Raw genomic sequence first — 19,774 nt, forward strand, 5'->3', positions numbered from 1 at the left:
AATAAATCACTAACAGTAGTCTGGAGTCAAATTTAGACATTCTCAGAGTAGATTTTTTAAACACATGGAATTCAAGTTAAACATACTGGAACCTCTTGTTCAACTTTCATCGAGGAAAATGTTGCTGTTACGTATATACTTCAAACATGTGTTTCAATGCAGAATCCTCATCCTGTAAACCTAGATTACTTGCAAGTTGACCAAGACGACATGGAAGAATCAGGTGCCGCCCTAACCTTCTTCCATACCATATGAATTCCCATTATTGAATGGAAATCCTGTTTTTAGGAGCACTGTTTAGACTTCAGGATAGAATTAAAGTGAATGTGCCACCATACAGAACAAGCTAGCCCATCCCCTTTACTACTGCTGTCTTTGATAGTCTGAAGGGTCTCCAGGTGATCAGAAATCCTGATTTTTCAGTGTTCAGGACTAAATGTAGAGTTTCTATGTATGGCAGAAGCTCTCCTTATCGGACTATATTGCTTTTCATGTGTAGTGAATAACAATGAAGGGGAACAGATCTAGCTTGCTCCCTCAGCTCATGCATTCAGGTTGATCCTATCCTGAACACCTTAATAAGTCAATGAAAAAGCAGTTTCAAGACTATAATGATTGTTAAGACAAGTCTGGAAAATACACTAGTAATCTCTAATAAAAACAGAAGCTAGTACTAATTCTAATACTTTTCCAATCTTATTTCTAATCCTATGTTAAGATTTTTGGGACACATTCTTATTTTTCACAACTAGAAATTTCACAGTTATGTTGCAGAAGCAGCACAATGGCTGTTGTGGCTTGATATGTATCAAGTTTATTAAAATATATGTTATTTCATCTAAAATATGAAAGCTACCATAAGAGCACTACAATCATATTGCAATATTAATTTTAATCACTATACTGTGCAGATGCCATACAAGGCACTTCCTACATTTCTATATATAGGACAGACTTTTACCCATGTAACATTCCACAAACACCCTTTTAAATGCCGTTACCATGTGTGCTAGCCTATTTGCCCTTAATACCAAATCAGTTTCTGCCATGCTAAAGCTACAAGCTAATGGGTTTGTGCATATGGAAAATGCATTCCAACTTTACAGTTCAATGAATGCTTGCATAGATGATGGTTTTAGACATGTCTGCATCTTCTAAACTCTGAGCCTCACACTGTAGACATGTTGTTTAAGCATTTCCTTAATTAGAAAAGCTCTTGTTTAAGACAGAACCTCTGTCTTGATTAATTATAAATTAACCCTCATCTTTTCCATTACTGCTCGGAACATCCCTCTCATTTGGATCCAATGAAAAAGAATAAAAATGGTGTGTCATCATCACACTGATGGCACCTTGCTCTAAAACTCAATTTCCTCACTCAGCGCTTCATGTATATATAGAATACAAGAAATAATATCAAATATGTTGTATCTCCCTTTGTAAGTGAAAAAGAACCAAGGAAAACTCTGCTGCTTCTGTTGTTACGTGCCATCAGGACATTTCTGACTTACCCTAAGGCAAACCTATCAAGGATTTCCTTGGTAGAATTTATTCAGAGGCACTTTGTCTTTGCCTTCCTCTGAGGCTATGAGAGTGTAACTTTGCCAAGGTCACCCAGTGGTTTACCCTGGCTGAGTAGGAAATTAGAACTTTGGTCCCCCAGTGTCCTAGTTCAAACTATAACACCATGCAGGCTCTCAAAGTCCAAAGTTAGTTATCTGGAACGTACTTGGCAAATAAGAAGGGAACCATGGAGTGCAGCCACTTCTCCAACTTTTACATCACTCACACAATCCACATTTTAAGTATCATACAAAGGTACAGAAAGCCACTAGGAAATACTGGAAAACAAGGAGGTTGCATTCCAAGAGGATGTCAACAAGGATGCCCGAGAAACTGCCAGTTTCAAAACTAGGCTAGGAGCCAGTCTGAAGTGCATCCCAAATCAACCAAATGTTTCAAGTTGGTCTGTCACCACATGCTCAACACCTTGGACTAAAAGCAGGGAGCAGCAACTGGTCAACAGCTGAACAAAACAGTAATGACCCAAGAAATGTATCTTTAAGAGTGGTCTTAGAAACTGGTTTCTTGAAGGAGCTCCACCTCTCACATTAATATGTCCTCCTAAAAATGGCCTGACAGTTTTCCCCGCCAATTGAGAGATTCAAGCCTCTTCAGCAAACATTATAACTCTGGTGAATTATAATAATAATTAAAAAAAACAGTGCAAAGTCAATCTAATTCTGTTAAAACATGTTGAAAATCTTAAGTGTGACGTCCTTAAATAAATGTAAGTTTATCTTCTTGTCATTAACATCTCTGCGAAGGAGATGCTACTTAAACATGTCTCTTGAGTGAAACCCCTACTGTAAAATTTTATTTTATTTTTTTAAATACAACTTAAAAACTTATTACTAATTTAGAATGGGATAGAACAATTACATAGGCTCTAGGAGCTGCATCTACCCTTTTAAAATGTCACTTTGGGGTTCCCATTGTGGGGGAAGTGCATAAAATGGAACGTTGGACTTACCTGAGAGACGTCCCTTTACAGCAGAGAAGGTACGAGCATCCTGACTTCGGGTGGCTCCGCCCACTTGGCTCCTGGTAGGCAGGTAGGAAAGAAAGAACAAAGGAAGTGACCGGGGCCCTGGCCCCCTCGCCCTTGCGGGCGGAGCTACCCAGGAACCCCAGTCGATTTTAAGCCGAGAAGCATAATATTAATGTGGTATTGACGAACTCAAATCCGCCCACCCGCGCCAGTAGGCAAGTAGGGTGGGGAGGATGCTCGTACCTTCTCTGCTGTAAAGGGACGTCTCTCAGGTAAGTCCAACGTTCCATTTAGCAGCAGAGAAGGGGCCGAGCATCCTGACTTCGGGATTTAGAAAAGCAGATCAAGTACTAGGGAGGGCTGGCTGGCGCGGAGGGCGGATCCGAAACCACCTGTTGTAAAACCCTCCGGCCAAAGGCCGCCTCTGCCGATTGGAAAAGGTCAAGTTTATAGTGTCTGGTGAATGTAGACGGGGACTTCCAGGTGGCCGCCCTGCAGATTTCAGCCAACGGAGCATTGGTGGATAAGGCCGCAGATGTAGCCGCACTTCTCGTCGAGTGAGCGGTGATGTCAGCTGGAGGTTGAAGCTTAAGTGACCTGTAGCATTGGACGATACACTGCTTGATCCACCTTGCTAAGGTGGAGCATGACACCTTCTTGCCCTTGGAGTTAGGTCGAAAGGATACGAATAGCGCCTCCGATCTCCTGAAGGTGGCTGTTCTCTTGAGGTAAACTCTTATGGCTCTGCGAACATCAAGCGTATGCCAGCACTTTTCTAGGTCTCCAGTGGGTCAGGGGCAGAAGGACGGGAGGACGATGTCCTGGGAGGTGTGGAACACGGAATTAACCTTAGGGACAAAGGTTGGGTCAGGCCTCAGGAGAACAGAGTCCGGCCTGATGATGCACAATTCTTTGCGGACGGACAGGGCACCGATTTCGGAGATGCGCCTCGCAGACGTGAGTGCCGTCAGTATCAGTGTCTTGAGGGTCAGGAACTTGAGGGATACTTCCCTGAGTGGCTCGAAGGGCGGGATGGTCAAGGCCTTGAGGACTGTATGCAGATCCCAGGACGGGAACCGATGTTTCGTTGGGGGCGCCTTGTTGGCGACCCCTTTGAGCAGCCTGCGGATATGGGGGTGCTGGGAAATCCTGGCTGCGACCTTATGGGGCAGTATGGAGGTGATGGCTGCCACTTGTCTCTTGATGGTGTTGGGCCGCAGTCCCTGGCGGAAGCCATCCTGTAAAAACTGGAGCACTGTCGGAACAGAGACCTTGATGAAATCCTTGTTTTTGACCTTGCACCACCTTTTGAATGTCCTAAAGGTGTATTCGTAGATTCTGTTTGTAGATTGGCGTCTCGAAGCGAGAATGGAGTCAACCACTTCTGGGGAGTAGCCATATCCGCTCAGCATGTGGCGTTCAATTTCCAGGCGTGAAGCCGTAGCCAGGCTGGGTCCGGGTGATGGATCTGTCCTTGTGCGAGGAGGTCCGGTCTGAGCGGGAGGGCGAATCCTTGAGTTGCCATGGCGAGAATCTCCGAGAACCAGGGTCTCCGCGGCCACGCTGGAGCCACGAGGATAACCTGTGCGTTGGTCCTGCGTATCCTGGCTAGGAGCTTCGTGAGCAACGGAGTCGGCGGGAAGGCATAGAGGAGGCCTGGTGGCCAGGGGCAGTTGAGGGCGTCCATTCCTTCGGCCCCTTCCGTTTGGAACCTTGAGAGAAACCTGGGAGTTTTGGCGTTGGCGGGGGAGGCGAACAGGTCCAGTACGGGTTGGCCGAGTCTGTCTGTGATGATCTGGAAGGTCTGAGGGTGGAGACTCCACTCCCCTTGGTCGATATCTATTCTGCTCAGCCAGTCGGCTTTTGAGTTTAGGGATCCTTGAAGGTGTTCGGCCTCCAGGGATATGAGATTGGCCTCTGCCCATGCCAGGAGGGATTGAGCCTCGCTCATCAGGGACCTGGATCTGGTTCCTCCTTGACGATTGACATGTGCCTTGGCTGTGGTGTTGTCCGTCCTGATCAGGACTGACCTGTGGTGAATCGTCTGACTGAAGGCCAGGAGAGAAAGGCGGATTGCCCGGAGCTCCAACCAATTGATGCTGTGGGTTCGTTCCTCTGGGCTCCATTTGCCTTGGGCCAGCTGTGTTCCGCATATCGCTCCCCAGCCCCGGAGGCTGGCATCCGTGGTGATCTGCACACTCGGGGGCCTCCAAATTTGGCGACCTCGGTGGACTGCCTCGGACATCCACCAACGAAACGACTGTCTTACTTCGCTGGAGAGCTGTATTTTCTTGTGTCTCCTGAGGATAATGGCCCGTTGGTGAGGGAGAAGGAGCCATTGCAGGGGCCTGGCGTGGAATCTCGCCCAGGGAAGGCACTGGATGGCTGCTATCATGAGGCCCTGGAGGTGGGCCAAGAGCTGGAGGCTGGGGCGCGTGGACTGCAGGGCCTTCGAGATGGCGTCCTGTATGGACTGGATGCGGTCTGGAGGTAGGCGTACCGTCCCCGCCCGGGTGTCTATAATGGCTCCCAGATGGTGGATCTGCTGACGTGGAGCGAGCGAGCTCTTCTCGAGATTCAGGAGGAAGCCGTGATCCTGGAGGGACCTGAGGATGTGATTGATGTCGCGAACCCCCTGGAGTCTGGAGGATGACCGGATTAGCAGGTCGTCGAGGTAGGGGTAGACGTGCAATCGCTGGGTTCTCCATCGGGCGACAAGTGCCACCATGATCTTGGTGAACACTCTGGGGGAAGAGGCTAGCCCAAAGGGAAGGGCTCTGTATTGGTAGTGGCGCTTGCCATATCTGAATCTGAGGAATCTTCTTGAGGAAGGGTGAATCAAAACATGAAGATAAGCATCTTGCAGGTCCAGCGAGGAGAGGTAGTCTTCCGGCTGGAGACTGTCTAGGATGGACTTGAGTGTCTCCATTCTGAATCTCTTCTTTAGGACGAACCGGTTGACCCCTCTGAGGTTCAATATGGCTCTCCAGGATCCGTTTTTCTTGGGAACAAGGAAGAAGGTGGAATAGCAGCCGTGTCCCCTCTCCTGCCTCGGCACGGGCTCGATGGCATTGATGTGTAGTAGGCGCTCGATGGCCTCCAGTAGAAGGCGGTGTTTGCAGGGATCGGCTGATCTGGGAGACGGTATAAACTTGTCGGGAGGCGTACGATGGAATATTATTTTGTAGCCCTGACGGATGGTATCTAGGACCCATTTGTCTGAGGTGGATGTCTCCCAAATGTGGCCGAACCCCTGCAGCCTGCCTCCTACTGGGGGAACGCCGTCATTGTGAACTATTTTTGCGGGGTTGTTTGGACCCCGCTCCTTCTTTGGAGGGGAAGGGAGGCTTAGCTTGTTTGGTAAATTTTGAATCTCCCCAATGCGACCTGTTGGGCCTGGACTCCCTGGCTCGAAAGGAATTAGAGGAAGAGGGGTAGGAGGATTGGTTGGGGCGAAAGGAAGATCGGTTCCTATACTGTCTCCTATCGTCCCTTTTCTTAGCAGTGGGAAGAGCTTTCCTCTTGTCCTTTCCCTCTACTAGCACTGGCTCTAGAGATTCTCCAAACAGCTTGGAACCAAGGAATGGGGAAAAGGCCAGGTTCTGCTTGGACTTGGAATCCACGTTCCAGTTCTTAAGCCAGAATTGCCTGCGGACTGCCACAGCCGCTGCGTGGGCTCGAGCACACTGTTGGATGGTGTCAAGGGTGCCATCGGCAGCGAAGGCTGCCGCTCTGGCAATTTTGTTAATGGTTTGCTTAACCTTGGTGTCTGGGCTTGGCAGGAGGTCTAAAAGCTGGCGGGACCACTGGAGACTAGCCCGCATCACCATGGACACAGTGGACGCGGCCCTGACGGCGATGGATAGGGCCTCATGGGCCTTTTTAAGTGCCCCCTCAGCCCTACGATCCTCTGGGTTCCTGAGGGTGTCCTCTCCATCTCTAGAGAAAACGGCTGATGAGACAAGCGCCGACACAGGAGCGTCGACGGATGGAATCTTGAGTTTGTCCATGACGGCTGGCTGCAGTACGTAGTACTTGCGGGTGATGCCGTGATTGGATCTAGCGGAGGCTGGCTTCGCCCACTCGTCCCTAATAATCTGCATGATGTTAAGCGGGCAGGGAATTTGCTGGACTGGAGAGACCGACACTGGGAACAAATCCTCGCTCATCTTGGGGAGGTCTGAGTCGGGGGATGGGGTGGCCTGTCCTGTGGGTAGGGTAATGCCTAGGGTCTTAGTTGTCTTTTTAATGAGCGGCACATAGTCCTCTGGTTTAAATAGGCGCGAGGACAGTTGTGCGTCTGTTTTGGGCTCTCCTTCATCTTGTGAGAGTTCGCCCTCCTCTGCCTCTGAGGCTGAAGGGCTGCGAGAGTCCTCCGAGATGTCGTCCTCAGAGGGAAGCGTGGTGCGAGGGCGTTTGCGGCCAGAGGACCTATCGTGGCGGGGGCGCTTGGTTGGCGGGAGGTAGGAGCGCTCTGAGTCGGAGGAAGAGCATGAAGCTCCTTCCTCTTCCTCTTCTGAACAGTGGGCCCCTGTCTGGCTTAGGGGGGTGAGACTGGGGGAGGACTCCCTGGTGCCTAGTCCCCGTGCCGGGGAACTCCGCTTCCTGGACGCTTTGCGTCCTCGTCGCTCCCTGGGCTGGCCTGCGCGCTGAGGCTCGCTGGCGGCGGAGGGGACCTCCCCGACCCCCCCGGGGACACCGCCCTCCCGCGGTGCTGCATGTGGCCCCGCCGCCGCGTGCCCGCGGTGGCGGTGGTCGTTGGCCTCCGACTGGCCAAGATGGCGGCGCCCATCGGCAGCCGCATGGCCAAGATGGTGGCGCCCATCGGCAGCCGCATGGCCAAGATGGCGGCGCCCATGAGCGGCCGCGTGGTGCCGTCCAGGTACTTCCGGGTCCTCCGGAAGTGGGCGGAGCACGGGCCGGCGATCATGGCGGCCGCCATGAGCCTCCGGAGAGAGGTCCGCGCTGCTCTGGGGGCATCCCGGCGCCATCCCCCACCCCCCTGGTAAGGAGTCGCTGGGGAGATAGGCCTGAGGGAGCATGGCCCCTGGCCACATCAGGAGTGGTCCCCCCCCTGGGAAGGCAGCAGTCCCCCAAGCTGGCGTGCCGGCCTCGCGAGAGCGCGAGCCTGCGCCTTCGTTCCCTCCCTGGGGTGCCCTGGTGATGGAGGGAGCTTCCTGCTCCAGGAAGGCCCTGAACCACCTTAAGAGTTGTGGCGGCGGGGGAGAGTTACTCACGTCCTCGCCGGCGTTGGGAGGTGAGGGCTCTCCCTCTTCTGACCACACCTGGGCCGCTTGGGAGTCCCTTGACCCGACAGCGGAAGGGAGGGCTTCCTCCGGTCGCTGCGGCCGCGCTTCCACTTCCAGGGGCGCTGGTGGAGATGCCGCTCGGCGAGCAGCCGGCAAAGCCGGGGCTGGCCCGGGCAGAGTGGAAGCGAGCTCCCCGGTGGCTCTGGCATCCCTGTCGGTAGCCATGTCTCCCGCGGTTGGGGGGGGGAAAGGAGAGGGGGGGAAGGAACAAAGTCGGGAGGTAGAAAAAGAAATGGGATGTTTTTTTTGTTTGTTTGTTTGTTTGTTTGGTTTTTTTTAGAGAGTTTTGAGGGAGGAAAGAGAGAGAGAGAGCTGAGTAAGAGAAAGAAAGGAGCCAGGCGGGTCCGGGGAGCGATGAGCTAAGAACTCTGGAGCTGGATGAGAAACGTCCTACCAGGTGCGAGGCAGGAAGAAGACTGGGGTTCCTGGGTAGCTCCGCCCGCAAGGGCGAGGGGGCCAGGGCCCCGGTCACTTCCTTTGTTCTTTCTTTCCTACCTGCCTACCAGGAGCCAAGTGGGCGGAGCCACCCGAAGTCAGGATGCTCGGCCCCTTCTCTGCTGCTAAATTAAGTATGACACATATACTTCCTAGAGGATTCTGGGAGTAAATGTATACATTTTGGGAGCTTATTTTGGGGCAAGGTGGACAAGAGACACACAGAAGGTTTGGCAAGTCATACACAGCCTGTAGCCAAAACAATTCCTACTCCTGGTTAACAAACAGCTTCAATTATATACTGCTTCATACTGAACTAGCAATGTCTAAGTGGTTTACAACTGTAAGCTAATTGCCCTCAACAATCTGGGTACTCATTTAGCAACCTCGGAAGGATGAAAGCCTGAGTCAAGCTTGAGCCCTTTCACTGGTATTGAACTCGTAACCTTGTGGTTTTGAGTGAGTGGCTGCAGTACAAGTAATTATTATTATTATTATTATTATTATTATTATTATTATTATTATGCTTTATTTATGCAGTGCTGTAAATTTACACAGCACTGTACATACAATCTTTTAATTAGACAGTTCCCTGCCCTCAGGCTTACAATCTAAGAACACATGACACAAAAGGGGAAGGGAGTGGAGGATGGAGCCAGATGCCTTCTGGGAAGGGCTCAGTTCCTTTGGGGAGGCCTGATGGGATTGGCCCACCCCTCTCTCCCTCAGAGGCCAGGATGGAGCCAGACGCCTTCTGGGAAGGGCTCAGTTCCTTAACCACTGTGCCACCAGGGCTCTTGGTTAAGAACAATATAATTTTCCATTTATACATATAAAAAAGGCTTCCCTCATGGTCTTAGTTCCAAAGATCCTAGTCTGTGAAGAGAAGACATTTCCATTTTCCCAAGAGTGAAAAAGGCTTCTAATTTCCCTCTCTCTGCAGCAGGGTCACTGTAAGGCTCTAAAAAGATGTGGGTTCCAGATCCACAGGATGCAAATAAAATTTACATATGCTAATGTATATCAGCACTATATATGCAAGGACAAAATCAGGGCCCTGGGGAACAGTTTTGGGGTTGGACCTCCAGGTGCCCAGAGGCAGCAATGTTCCAATCTAAACTACTCTGAACAATAAATCGCAGTGGCCTTTATGGCCCCATACAGACAGGCCAAAATAAAGCTGCTTCGGGTCACTTTGGAGGTATGCTGTTTAAATGATGCATGCGTCCTAAGAGTCCGGAAGCTGCGCCAAAGCCACAATCCAGTACTAAGGACAGGAGTGCAGCTTTAGCACAGCTTCCGGATTCTTAGGACGCATGCATCATTTAAACAGCATACCTCCAAAGTGACCCAAAGCAGCTTTATTTTGGCCTGTCTATATAGGGCCTGTGTCATGATAGAACACCTTTTAGAAAGAGGAGTGAAAAATGCCTCCTGCTTATGCTGCAGGGTCTTTGGATTCAAGCCCATGGAAAGGATCAACTTTTGCCTTTAATCTAGACAGAAACATACTATTAAGAGAGATATTATAACTAAGGTATAATTTCCATTTGTTACATTTTTATCCCATTATAGATGCCTAATTTTAACAAATATAGATCAGAAGCATGATCAATTCTAGAGCAATTTCTAATACAGACAAGGAAACTGTATTAGAAATTGATTTGCAAACAGATGCTGAGATATTTTTGCAATGCTGGCAGCATGGAACACAATCCTCTAGTACTGTAATTTTTTTAAAAAAGCTTCCAACTCTAACCCCTTAGGTAAGACAACTTTCGTAAGTGTCATAGGTAAGACATTAAATACCAGTTACTCTCATTATTTCAAAGAGGGTTCCTCAGAATTACTGATGGCAGATGATCTTATAGTAAAATCCTCTCTGTAATATTGTCATTTGGCCAGTGTTATGAGATTAAAATGACCTTATGATCTAATTTTATTTTATGCCTCCTCAAACTACCTCTCTTTCTGCAACTGAGAAGGTTCCTAATGGTCTCCTAAGTCAATACTATCTCCCAAAGGAAGGTTGTTAGTTGGACAGCTAAAAGGAATTCCAGGAGCAAAGCATGTTACAGTCACAGAAGCAGTTCCATCTCTTGTTGCTACCCATTTTAACCTCCAAGTGCAGGTGCATGAAACAGGGTATCTGAAGACAATTTTAGTAATTGGGCAGATTCCTATATGTGCTTTATGAAAATATGACCAATGGTTTGCCTTGGCTAATGAAATCCGAAGCTTGGAAAACTTACTTTTTGGAACTAAAACTCCCAGAATCCAACCACCACCAAGGCCACTAGCCATGTTGACTGGGAGATTCTAGTTCTGCTTCAAAGCAGAAAGTTTCCCAAGCTATAGACTTTTCAAACTGGCTTTAGGGCGGGATATGGAGTGGAGACTGCCATGGTAGCCTTAGTCAATGATCTCTGTCTGGGTATCAACAGGGGAAGTGTGATCCTGTTGGTGCTCTTGGACATCTCAGCGGCATTTGATACCATAGACCATGGTATCCTTCTGGAACACCTGAGGGAGTTAGGTATCAGAGGCACTGCACTCCAATGGCTCCATTCCAACCTCTCAGGTAGATTCCAGATGGTAATGTTGGGGGACAGCTGCTCTTCAATAAGAGAGCTGACATCTGGCATCCCTCAGGGCGCCATTCTGTCCCCCATGCTGTTTAACATTTACATGAAGCCGCTGGGCGCGATCATCCAGAGATATGGGGTGCAGTGTTATCAGTACACTGATGACACCCAGATCTACTTCTCTATGTCTCTGACTGCTACAGTGACAAAGGATGACACCTCCCCTCTGGATGCCTGTCTTCGGTCAGTAATGGGCTGGATGAGGGAAAACAAACTCAAGTTGAATCCAGAGAAAACGGAGGTACTTGCGATAGGTACCCTAAGTCTGGGGAAGGAGATTTGTCAACCTGTCCCGGACGGGTTCACACTTCCCCTAAAGGACGAAGTTCATAGTTTGGGAGTACTCCTGGACTCATTGCTACAGTTGTCATCTCAAGTAGATGCAATGGCCAGGAGTGCTTGGTACCAACTTCGATTGATATGCCAACTGCGTCCCTACCTGGACCAAAAGGACCTTGAAGCAGTGGTACACGCACTGGTAATCTCTCGTTTAGATTTCTGTAATGCGCTCTACTTGGGGCTAACCTTGTACCAAGTTTGGAAGCTTCAACTGATTCAAAATGCAGCAGCCAGATTGCTCACTGGTACATCTAGGTTTGACCACATAACACCAGTGCTAAAATCTCTTCACTGGCTGCCAATTAGCTTCTGGGCACAATACAAGGTGTTGGTTATTACCTTTAAAGCCCTAGTTGGCTCGGGCTCGAGTTACTTGCAAGAACACCTCTCCCTACATAATCTGCCCCGCACACTTAGAACATCTGGGAAGAATTTGTTGGAATATCGTAATACTCAATTAACCACAACTTCCCATAGAGCATTTACTGCCACAGCCCATAAGTTATGGAATGGTCTACTGGAAAAGATCTATCTTTTTACCACCTTAGATGCCTTTAAGAAGGCACTTAAGACGGATCTCTTCTGGCAGGCTTATCTATCGGATTTTATACAGAGACAATATTTAAGGCTCCAGCCTAATTATGATGGTATATGATTTGACGATTGGATGTTGTAAGCAACTAATAGGGATGTGTAATTCAGTATTAGTATTTTACTGATTGTTTGGATTGTGTTGTATTATTTTAATAGAATGATGTAATCCCGCTTCGATCCTTGGAAGAGGCGGGATATATTAAAAAAATTATTATGATTATGATTATTTAAAATACAAAACACTTGTGTGTTTCTACCTTCTAGTTCAAACTGAACACATACTGATTTGTGAGGATAAAGTATTTACTCTTAGTAACTTTATCATGATAGTTATGTGTATACAGAACATATTAAATGGCAGAGAGAAAAGAAATGAACACAGAAGAAGGGAAACTAAACACACTGAAAATAACTAGATCCATAACTAGATTGCCCCCCCTCCCCCACTTGAATCTATGGAGCTTGAATCAACAACATTTGATTACTAAGATACAACCGCCTACCTGGAAGTCCTGATCATCAATTCCAAATCTCTCACGCAGATTACGAAAAACCATTGGACAATATTCTTTGAATTTGAAATGGCTTGGCATATTTTCTCTGCAACAGAGATTTGATAAAGAAGATAAATTAGCTAAGAATATTCATCTTCTATAAATAAATAGCAATAGGTTCTCTCTCCTGCTGGTTTAGACTTTGTCTCCAACACAATGATACTCTCTTTCATACACAACATTGCAGAACTGCTTCATCAAAAGGCATTATACACAGAATTTCAACAGATCTTCACATTGTGGCACAGAATGTAATAGTTTGCCCTTTCAGGAGGTCCAATTTAACTAGCAAAAGTGAAGACCATATTATCTATGATAGAAAATAGAACAGAAATAACATGATTTTTAGAAAATTTCTCTCACTTCGTCTGCAGGAAATTACAAAACACTAAGAATGACAGCTGTGACCTTCAAAGATACAGCCATGTTACTCTGCAGAATTACTTAAGTCTACTTAGGTCCAAATGCATCTGAGGAAGTAAACAAGACTATGAAAGCTCATGCTGCCAACTTCTTTCTTTAGTTAGTCTCAAAGGTGCTACAAGATCTCTCTACATAGTTGTGACCTTTATTAGCAGTTTCTGCACAGAAACCGATATAATCAACAACCTCTCACTGGGTCCAGTTTCCCCAACATGGGCCCTGTAGAGGTATCAGACTACAATTCTCATCATTCCCAGCCAGCATGCTAAACACCAGAACATTGTCTACATGGACACCAACTCTGTAAGATGTCAGGCACAAGCCTTACCCAATCCTGGTATTTAAGGTCATTTAAATTAGGGCTGAGGAACAGTTTTTCAACTGAAGATTGCATTCTCTCATTGGTGGTAGAATGTGTCAGGGGCTGTATCAGTACTCCTCTCTCCACCATGTCTCCTTCTCCTTCTCCCTCCATCATCTTCCCAGTGGAGGGACAGATAACTCTTGCCAGAAGTCCGAACTAATCATATGTAAAAGGCTTTTGAAAATAGATAAGTACAATATGAAATTGGCCAAAGATGGTGATTATCTAATCCTACTGAACAGGAAATGCTGTGGATCAAGGCTTGGACAGTTACTAATGAAGACTAATTTGTTTCTGTTACTCGCTGTAGCATGTAGATGTTATCTATTGACCCCAGCAATTACAGTGTTTTAAAAAGTAACTTGTTCCTTCCTCATTACTTTTTTATAACTTTGGGGATAATGTTACGATTGTTAGAAATGGCAGCAAACTTGAAAATTACTATCAAAATGTCTCCAAAAATGCCAGTTAAAAGCAACATTATAAAGTCACTAGAAAACCTAACTCATCATGCCAATAGAGTAACTTTATTTTGACTAATTTCATTATTTTTTGTGATGTGACATTGTTACACCTAGTTATCAAGCTCCATCTCCATATCATTACAGGTTACTCTGTTATTTGTAAACTCTTTACTTCCAGATTCTGCTCAGGACTGAGCCTGTGCCATTCTGCTTGAGGAAGATCCACAGCTCAGCTGAAGTGCACAATACTCTTTCATATAAAGGGTCCTAGGTTCAATTCCTGGCATTTCACATGAGAATGAAACCCCAGACAGCTACTGCTCTGAAATGCAATTTAGTAAAATTATGTTTATTTCAGCAACTCACTCAGGGTGGATGGGCCCATTACTGGTCATCATTGTCTCAAACTTATTTTGAGGATGTCCATACTTCAATAATCCATAAGAACAAGTATTAGAGATAGAATTTTTGAATTTGAATCATATGAAAATGTGCTTGCTAGCCAACAAGCAAAAGTTCTCACCAAGGTACAGTCTTATTAACAGAGAACAATATTTCCAACAATATTTTCAAGATTTATAATTTGTTGCCCTTGGATAAGCCTTTACTGCCCTCCATTTTCAAATAATGCCATTAGCTTGTTTTGAAGAAAGGTATAAAGGTATCTCCTACACACACTGATTATTTATATGTGGCTCCAGGGAGGTGGAAGACATAATCCACTACTTATTACACTGCCCATTATATAGTGACATTAGGAGACATTTCTTGGGAAGGCTCTTAAGAGCAAGGACAGGTTGGATGTTGCCTAATATCATCTATAACCTGTTGGCAGATCATATAAAATCTGTTCCTCTCAAAGTTGCCACAGTAGCAGCCCAAAAAATCTGCTGAAAATTCTTAATAACATCAGCAGTGGCTTGCAAAAGGAATCAGTTGTAGCTGCCAGTATCACTGTTGGCCTGACATTTTATCCTGTGACTTATTTTGTTTCTGTACTTTTTTAAAAATCTGCTTTAAAACCTGACCTATTTTTCTTTTCTTTTTTGGCCTAGACATTCTAAAAGGTATCTTCATTTTCTTCTCAGAACCTTTTCTGAAGTGTCCGAATGCATCCACTTAATTCCACTTGGAAGATTACTCAGCATCACTAAGTGAGTTTACGTGGAGATCTGGAGCATAATACCTGCAAACTGAGCTAGCTCAGTTTGTCTTTTCAATGAAACCAAGGTCCTATAGTGGAGTGCTTACCAATGCCTCACCATGGCTGGATACAGGCAAACTGCTTGAAGATTAATCCAGGCAAGCCTGCAACAGTAATTGTTGGTAGACCCTGTGATGAAGGAAGGAAAAAAGACTTCCACTGACAGCATCAGCTTCCCTTGGTTAAGCAGGTTCTCAGCCTGGTGGCAGAACCTGGATCCATCGGTGAGCCTGCAACTTCAGACAGATCACTGGTAGAGCACTATTCTCTAATCACTTCCACCTGGTCAAAAGCTTCCAACCTAATTAGCAGGCTTCAGATTTAACAATGAATCATTCATGCCTTTGCTTCTGAAAGGACAGTCTAGTGCAATGCACACTACGTGGGATTGTTTCTGATAGAAGATTCATCCTGTCTCCTGACAGGATGTGTCTTCAAGAGTAGATTACAGTAATGCTCAGTTCCCCACTTGCTATCAGAAGTAATCCATACTGGCTTTGACGTATAAAACACCAAATGGCCTTAACCTACTTAAAATACTGGCCTTTTCTATTTAAAAAATATTTTTATACACATAACAAAAGCTTCCAAGGCAGTTAACAATTGAATTCTTTGTTTCACAGATATCCAAAGTCATCCAATAGTACCTTCTCAATAATTTGTGTGTGCTATGTATTAATATTTATTATTTAAACATTCATATCTTGCCTTTCTCCTGATAATGGGACTCAAGGCAGCTAACAACATATTTAAAACAATACAAGTTAAAAATCATACAAAGGTCAAAATAGAAATATAAACATAAGTTTTAAAACCAAACAATATATGATTTAAAACATTAAACCTTAAAATATTAAAATACATTAAAAACTATATAAAAACTCTTTAAACCCTTAAAAACAGCAAGAAACCACATTAAAAATACAACCCTCATCAGTTTGCAAAGCCTAGTGACATACAAATGTGTTGACCTACCACCAGAAGATGAGCAAAGATGAGGCCATTCTGGCCTTTTTAGAAAGGGAGTTCTAAGGGCTGGGAGCAGCCACCACGAAGGCTCTCTCTTTTGTTCCCACAAAACAAGTATGAGAAGATGGTGGGACAGAGAGAAAGGCCTCTCCAGATTGTACTCTAATGGACCCATAAAGGGAGAGACAATCCTTCAAATAACCTGGATCCAAGTCGTATAGAGCTTTATAGGTCAACATTCATTAAGTATAAACAACTTACTGTATTAAGTATAAACTCAATAGCCCTGTTAATAGCTGATGCAGCATTAATGGAATTCTTTTCCTTAGAGGTTTACCTAAACAAGAGTACAGATACTGTGTAAATCTGCCTGAGCCTGGCTTGGAAACAAATTTCTAGAAAAAGATTCACTTCCCAAGGGTTACCATTCTTTCAGTCTCGATGCACTCTGTAGTATATCATGCCACATGAGGGAGAAGGAAAACCACTTTCCCACCCCCCCCCAGTTTTCACTGTCCTCACCTCCCACTTTCTGAAAATTGGGTGGAGGAGCATTTGTTTCCCATTTCCCTTGGAGTGATGCGGAAAATTTAGTGATCTCTTTCTTTTAAACAAACTGATTCACATCTATATAAGTACAGTTAGAACCATCATTAGCTCATCCCTAAAATCAAAGACTTTTTCTGGTGACATTCATACAGGCATTTAGCAGTTGTGTGCATATGTTTAACTGTCATCAAGTCAACTTCAACTTATGACAGCCCAATGAATGAGAGACCTCCCGGTCACCATCAATAGCCCTGATCAGATCCGGCAGACTCAGGGCTGTGGCTTCCTTGATTAAGTCTATCCATCTGTAATGTGGTCTTGCTCTTTTCCTACTGCCTTCTACCCTGTCAAGCATCATTGTCTTTTCTAGTGAGTCATGTCTCCTCATGATGCTCCAGCCTTAGTTTAGTCACCTTGATTTCTAGGGAGAGTTCAGGCTAGGTTAACCCAAAACAGAGACTCATGTAGCACAATCTTTTACGGACAAGCACAAATGAGGGAGATTAATTCTGTGATGGTCTGCATTTAGCTGGTTTTAATTTAGCATGCATGTACATGGGAAGGATGCTACTGTCATCTGCTCTGTGATGAGATACTCTACTTGATGTACAGATGTTCCATGAAATTTTTAATCAAAATTTTGATATATAACAGGTATAGAAAACAATATATAAATATGACCACCCCCCCCCAAAAAAAACCCTTATCCAATAGTACATTAGCTAACACTTTTTGTCATATACGCAGAATCATGGAATCCAAGTTAAACAAGACTCTTGTTTCTATCCATTGAAAAATAATCAAATTTACATATCATACTATAAATACTTACTTGTTGAAAAGGTGATTGTCCACTTTTATCTTTGAATATGCTTTGAAGTCATCTGGCATCAACATAACAGGGATTTGAACATGGCTCAGTTCATTGATCTAGAGAGAGAGAGAGAGAGAAACAAAAGTTAAGAAAAATATGAAACATGGAAAACAAAAGCTCACTTTAGGCCAACAGCCTGTATCATAGAATATGTTAGGTGAACAATCTCCATACATTGTTGAACATCCAATCTGCAATGAGTACTCTCAACATAGAATCACAGAGCTGGAAGAGATCCCAAGGACCATCCAGTCCAACCCCCTGCCTTGCAGGAACTCACACCCAAAGCATCCACAACAGATGGCTATCCAGCCTCTGTTTAAAGACCTGCAAAAAAGGAGACTCCACCAAACTCAGTGGGAGTGTGTTCCACTGTCAAACAGTTCCCACTGTCACAAAGTTCCTCCTAATGTTGAGGTGCAATCTCTTTTCCTGTAGTTTGCATCCATTTTTCCAAGTCCTAATCTCTGGAGCAGCAAAAAACAAACTTGATCCATCCGCAATATGACACCCCTTCAAATATTTAAACAAGGCTATCATATCTCCTCTTAACCTTCTCTTTTCCAGACTAGACATACCCAGCTCCCTAAGTCTCTCCTCATGTGGCATGGTTTCCAGGCTGTGATGACTCATCCAATGCTGTGATTCTAAATCAGCTTACAAAAATTAAAAACAAACAAATAGATACAAAGACATGAAGAGGGTGAGCAAAATGGTGCAGAATGGGGTTGGACTGGGTGGCCCTTTAGGACTCTTCCAACTCTATAATTCTAACAACAACAACAAGGGAGGGTAACCATAAGTTGGAGTCAACTTAAAAGCACATAATAACAACAGATATTGTTGTTGATGATATTATTTCAGTGTTCTAAGACCAAGGACTTTATCACACAGGAGGCAAGCATCCTCCTCCTGTGATCAAATTGCCACCAAATCCCATCATGGTTAACAGTAAAACACTATGAGAGTTGACCAAGTGTTTTCTACCCCTTAGAAAGCCTTTTCTCTGTGTATTTACTGGAAACGAAAAATGAGAGATGGTAATGCATTGTGGTTGTTATGTGCCTTCAAGTTGACTCTGACTTACAGTGACTTACACAGGGTTTTCCTTGCCATTGCCTTCCTATTAGGCTGAGAGAATGTGACTTGCCAGTGAGCTTTCATGGCTGTCTATACTGGAGACAGAGTTCAAATTCAAGATTCTTTAAAAGATATATCTTCTTTATTCAGTTTTTAAAAAATGTGTACTACAAATTGTTTTCTAATCATATGCACTGAACAACTAAGAATTTTAACTCTTAGGTAACTTTATTAATAACTGTGAACACATCCCACAGGAAATGCCTTTCAGACAGAACTCTCCCAAAACTTCAGAATTCAATATATCAACACAACACACCACTCAAAAATTAAGTTATACCTACATTGTTCTTTAGCTGCATTGATTTTTTTCCAAATCAACTTGAACTTCATTTACTGTATCCTAAAATCCATTCCAAATGATCATGCATACAGACACAGAAATAATATAGGAAAAAGGATATGAACAAAAATTGATTATTTCTTTAAGCTGCTCCTCAACACGGTAGTTATGGCATGTCCTAACTTTGTTTTTATTTTTTTAATGCAGTCTTTACAAGAGATGTGTCCTTCACTATGTATTCTAGTGTCAAGGACTCATAAATTTTACTTATAAGAGTCCTTGACACTGGTATTTTTAATTTTTAAAACAAAGTTGCAATATGACATAACTACAATACTGTGGGAGTGGCTTAAAGGAATAATCCAGAGGTCTAGCATTATCTTTTCTGGCAAATAAATGTAAAACCACATTTCCCTTTCCAGATGAACCATCCATGTGTGTCCAAAAAATAATTTAATTTTTTTCTTACTAACTGCTAGATTGACATTTACCTCATATGCAAAATTCATGTTTTTCATCAAATGTATGAGATTACAGGAGATGAAATACTTTAGAAGCTTGACTAACTGAAGATAGACAGCTTGAAACTGAACACAATGGAGACAGGCACAGCATGGCAAGCTTTGAGTAGTCTTTGTTCTCAATCTCTGATAAAAAATCAGTGCCTTTAATTAACAAGATGGCCAGAAATTGAAAAACAGGCAGTTGTTTCACAGTTTTTAGTGCCTGGCTTTGAGGGCTGGGAGGAGCCAGCTACTACTGAGTCTTTTTGTGTCACTACAGAGAAAGGTACCTTTGTCTAATCTGGTGATCAAAGAAAACAGGGAGATGGTAATAAATAAGGGACATGATCACCAAGTTTCTACAAGGAAATGGTTTCAAATACAAAAATAAGAAAGTAAATACAGCTCAGATTATTTTGGGAAATGAATTACATTTTGGAAGTTTGTTCAGTGGCAAAGAACTATATTTTGGGATAGTTTTTGTGGGTTTTTCGGGCTATGTGGCTGGCATCCTCAGATGCTGACGAAACGCCAGCAATAAACTCTTCTAGACACGGCCTCATAGCCTGAAAAA

At 44.6% G+C, this 19,774-nt stretch overlaps 1 protein-coding gene across 4 annotated transcripts in view; it reads right to left on the reverse strand.

Annotated features, from left to right (window-relative positions):
* The window catches only part of PIP4K2A (phosphatidylinositol-5-phosphate 4-kinase type 2 alpha), a 116,750-nt gene that overhangs the window by 64,362 nt on the left and 32,614 nt on the right, over positions 1-19,774 (reverse strand). For all 4 annotated transcript variants that reach the window (XR_016281957.1, XR_016281956.1, XR_016281955.1 and 1 more), the window contains exons 2-3: positions 17,233-17,330; positions 12,377-12,473 (exon numbers count right to left, since the gene is read on the reverse strand). Coding sequence is in view for 1 of the 4 variants with exons in the window: in XM_089533354.1 (XP_089389480.1) it covers positions 12,377-12,473; positions 17,233-17,330 (195 nt within the window). In the remaining 3 variants the exon portion in view is untranslated. The remainder of the gene's footprint in view (positions 1-12,376; positions 12,474-17,232; positions 17,331-19,774) is intronic.

This window comes from Sceloporus occidentalis, unplaced genomic scaffold, assembly GCF_023333645.1.
Source record: "Sceloporus occidentalis isolate IW3139 unplaced genomic scaffold, rSceOcc1.0.p SCAF_7, whole genome shotgun sequence".
Lineage (NCBI taxonomy): Eukaryota > Metazoa > Chordata > Lepidosauria > Squamata > Phrynosomatidae > Sceloporus > Sceloporus occidentalis.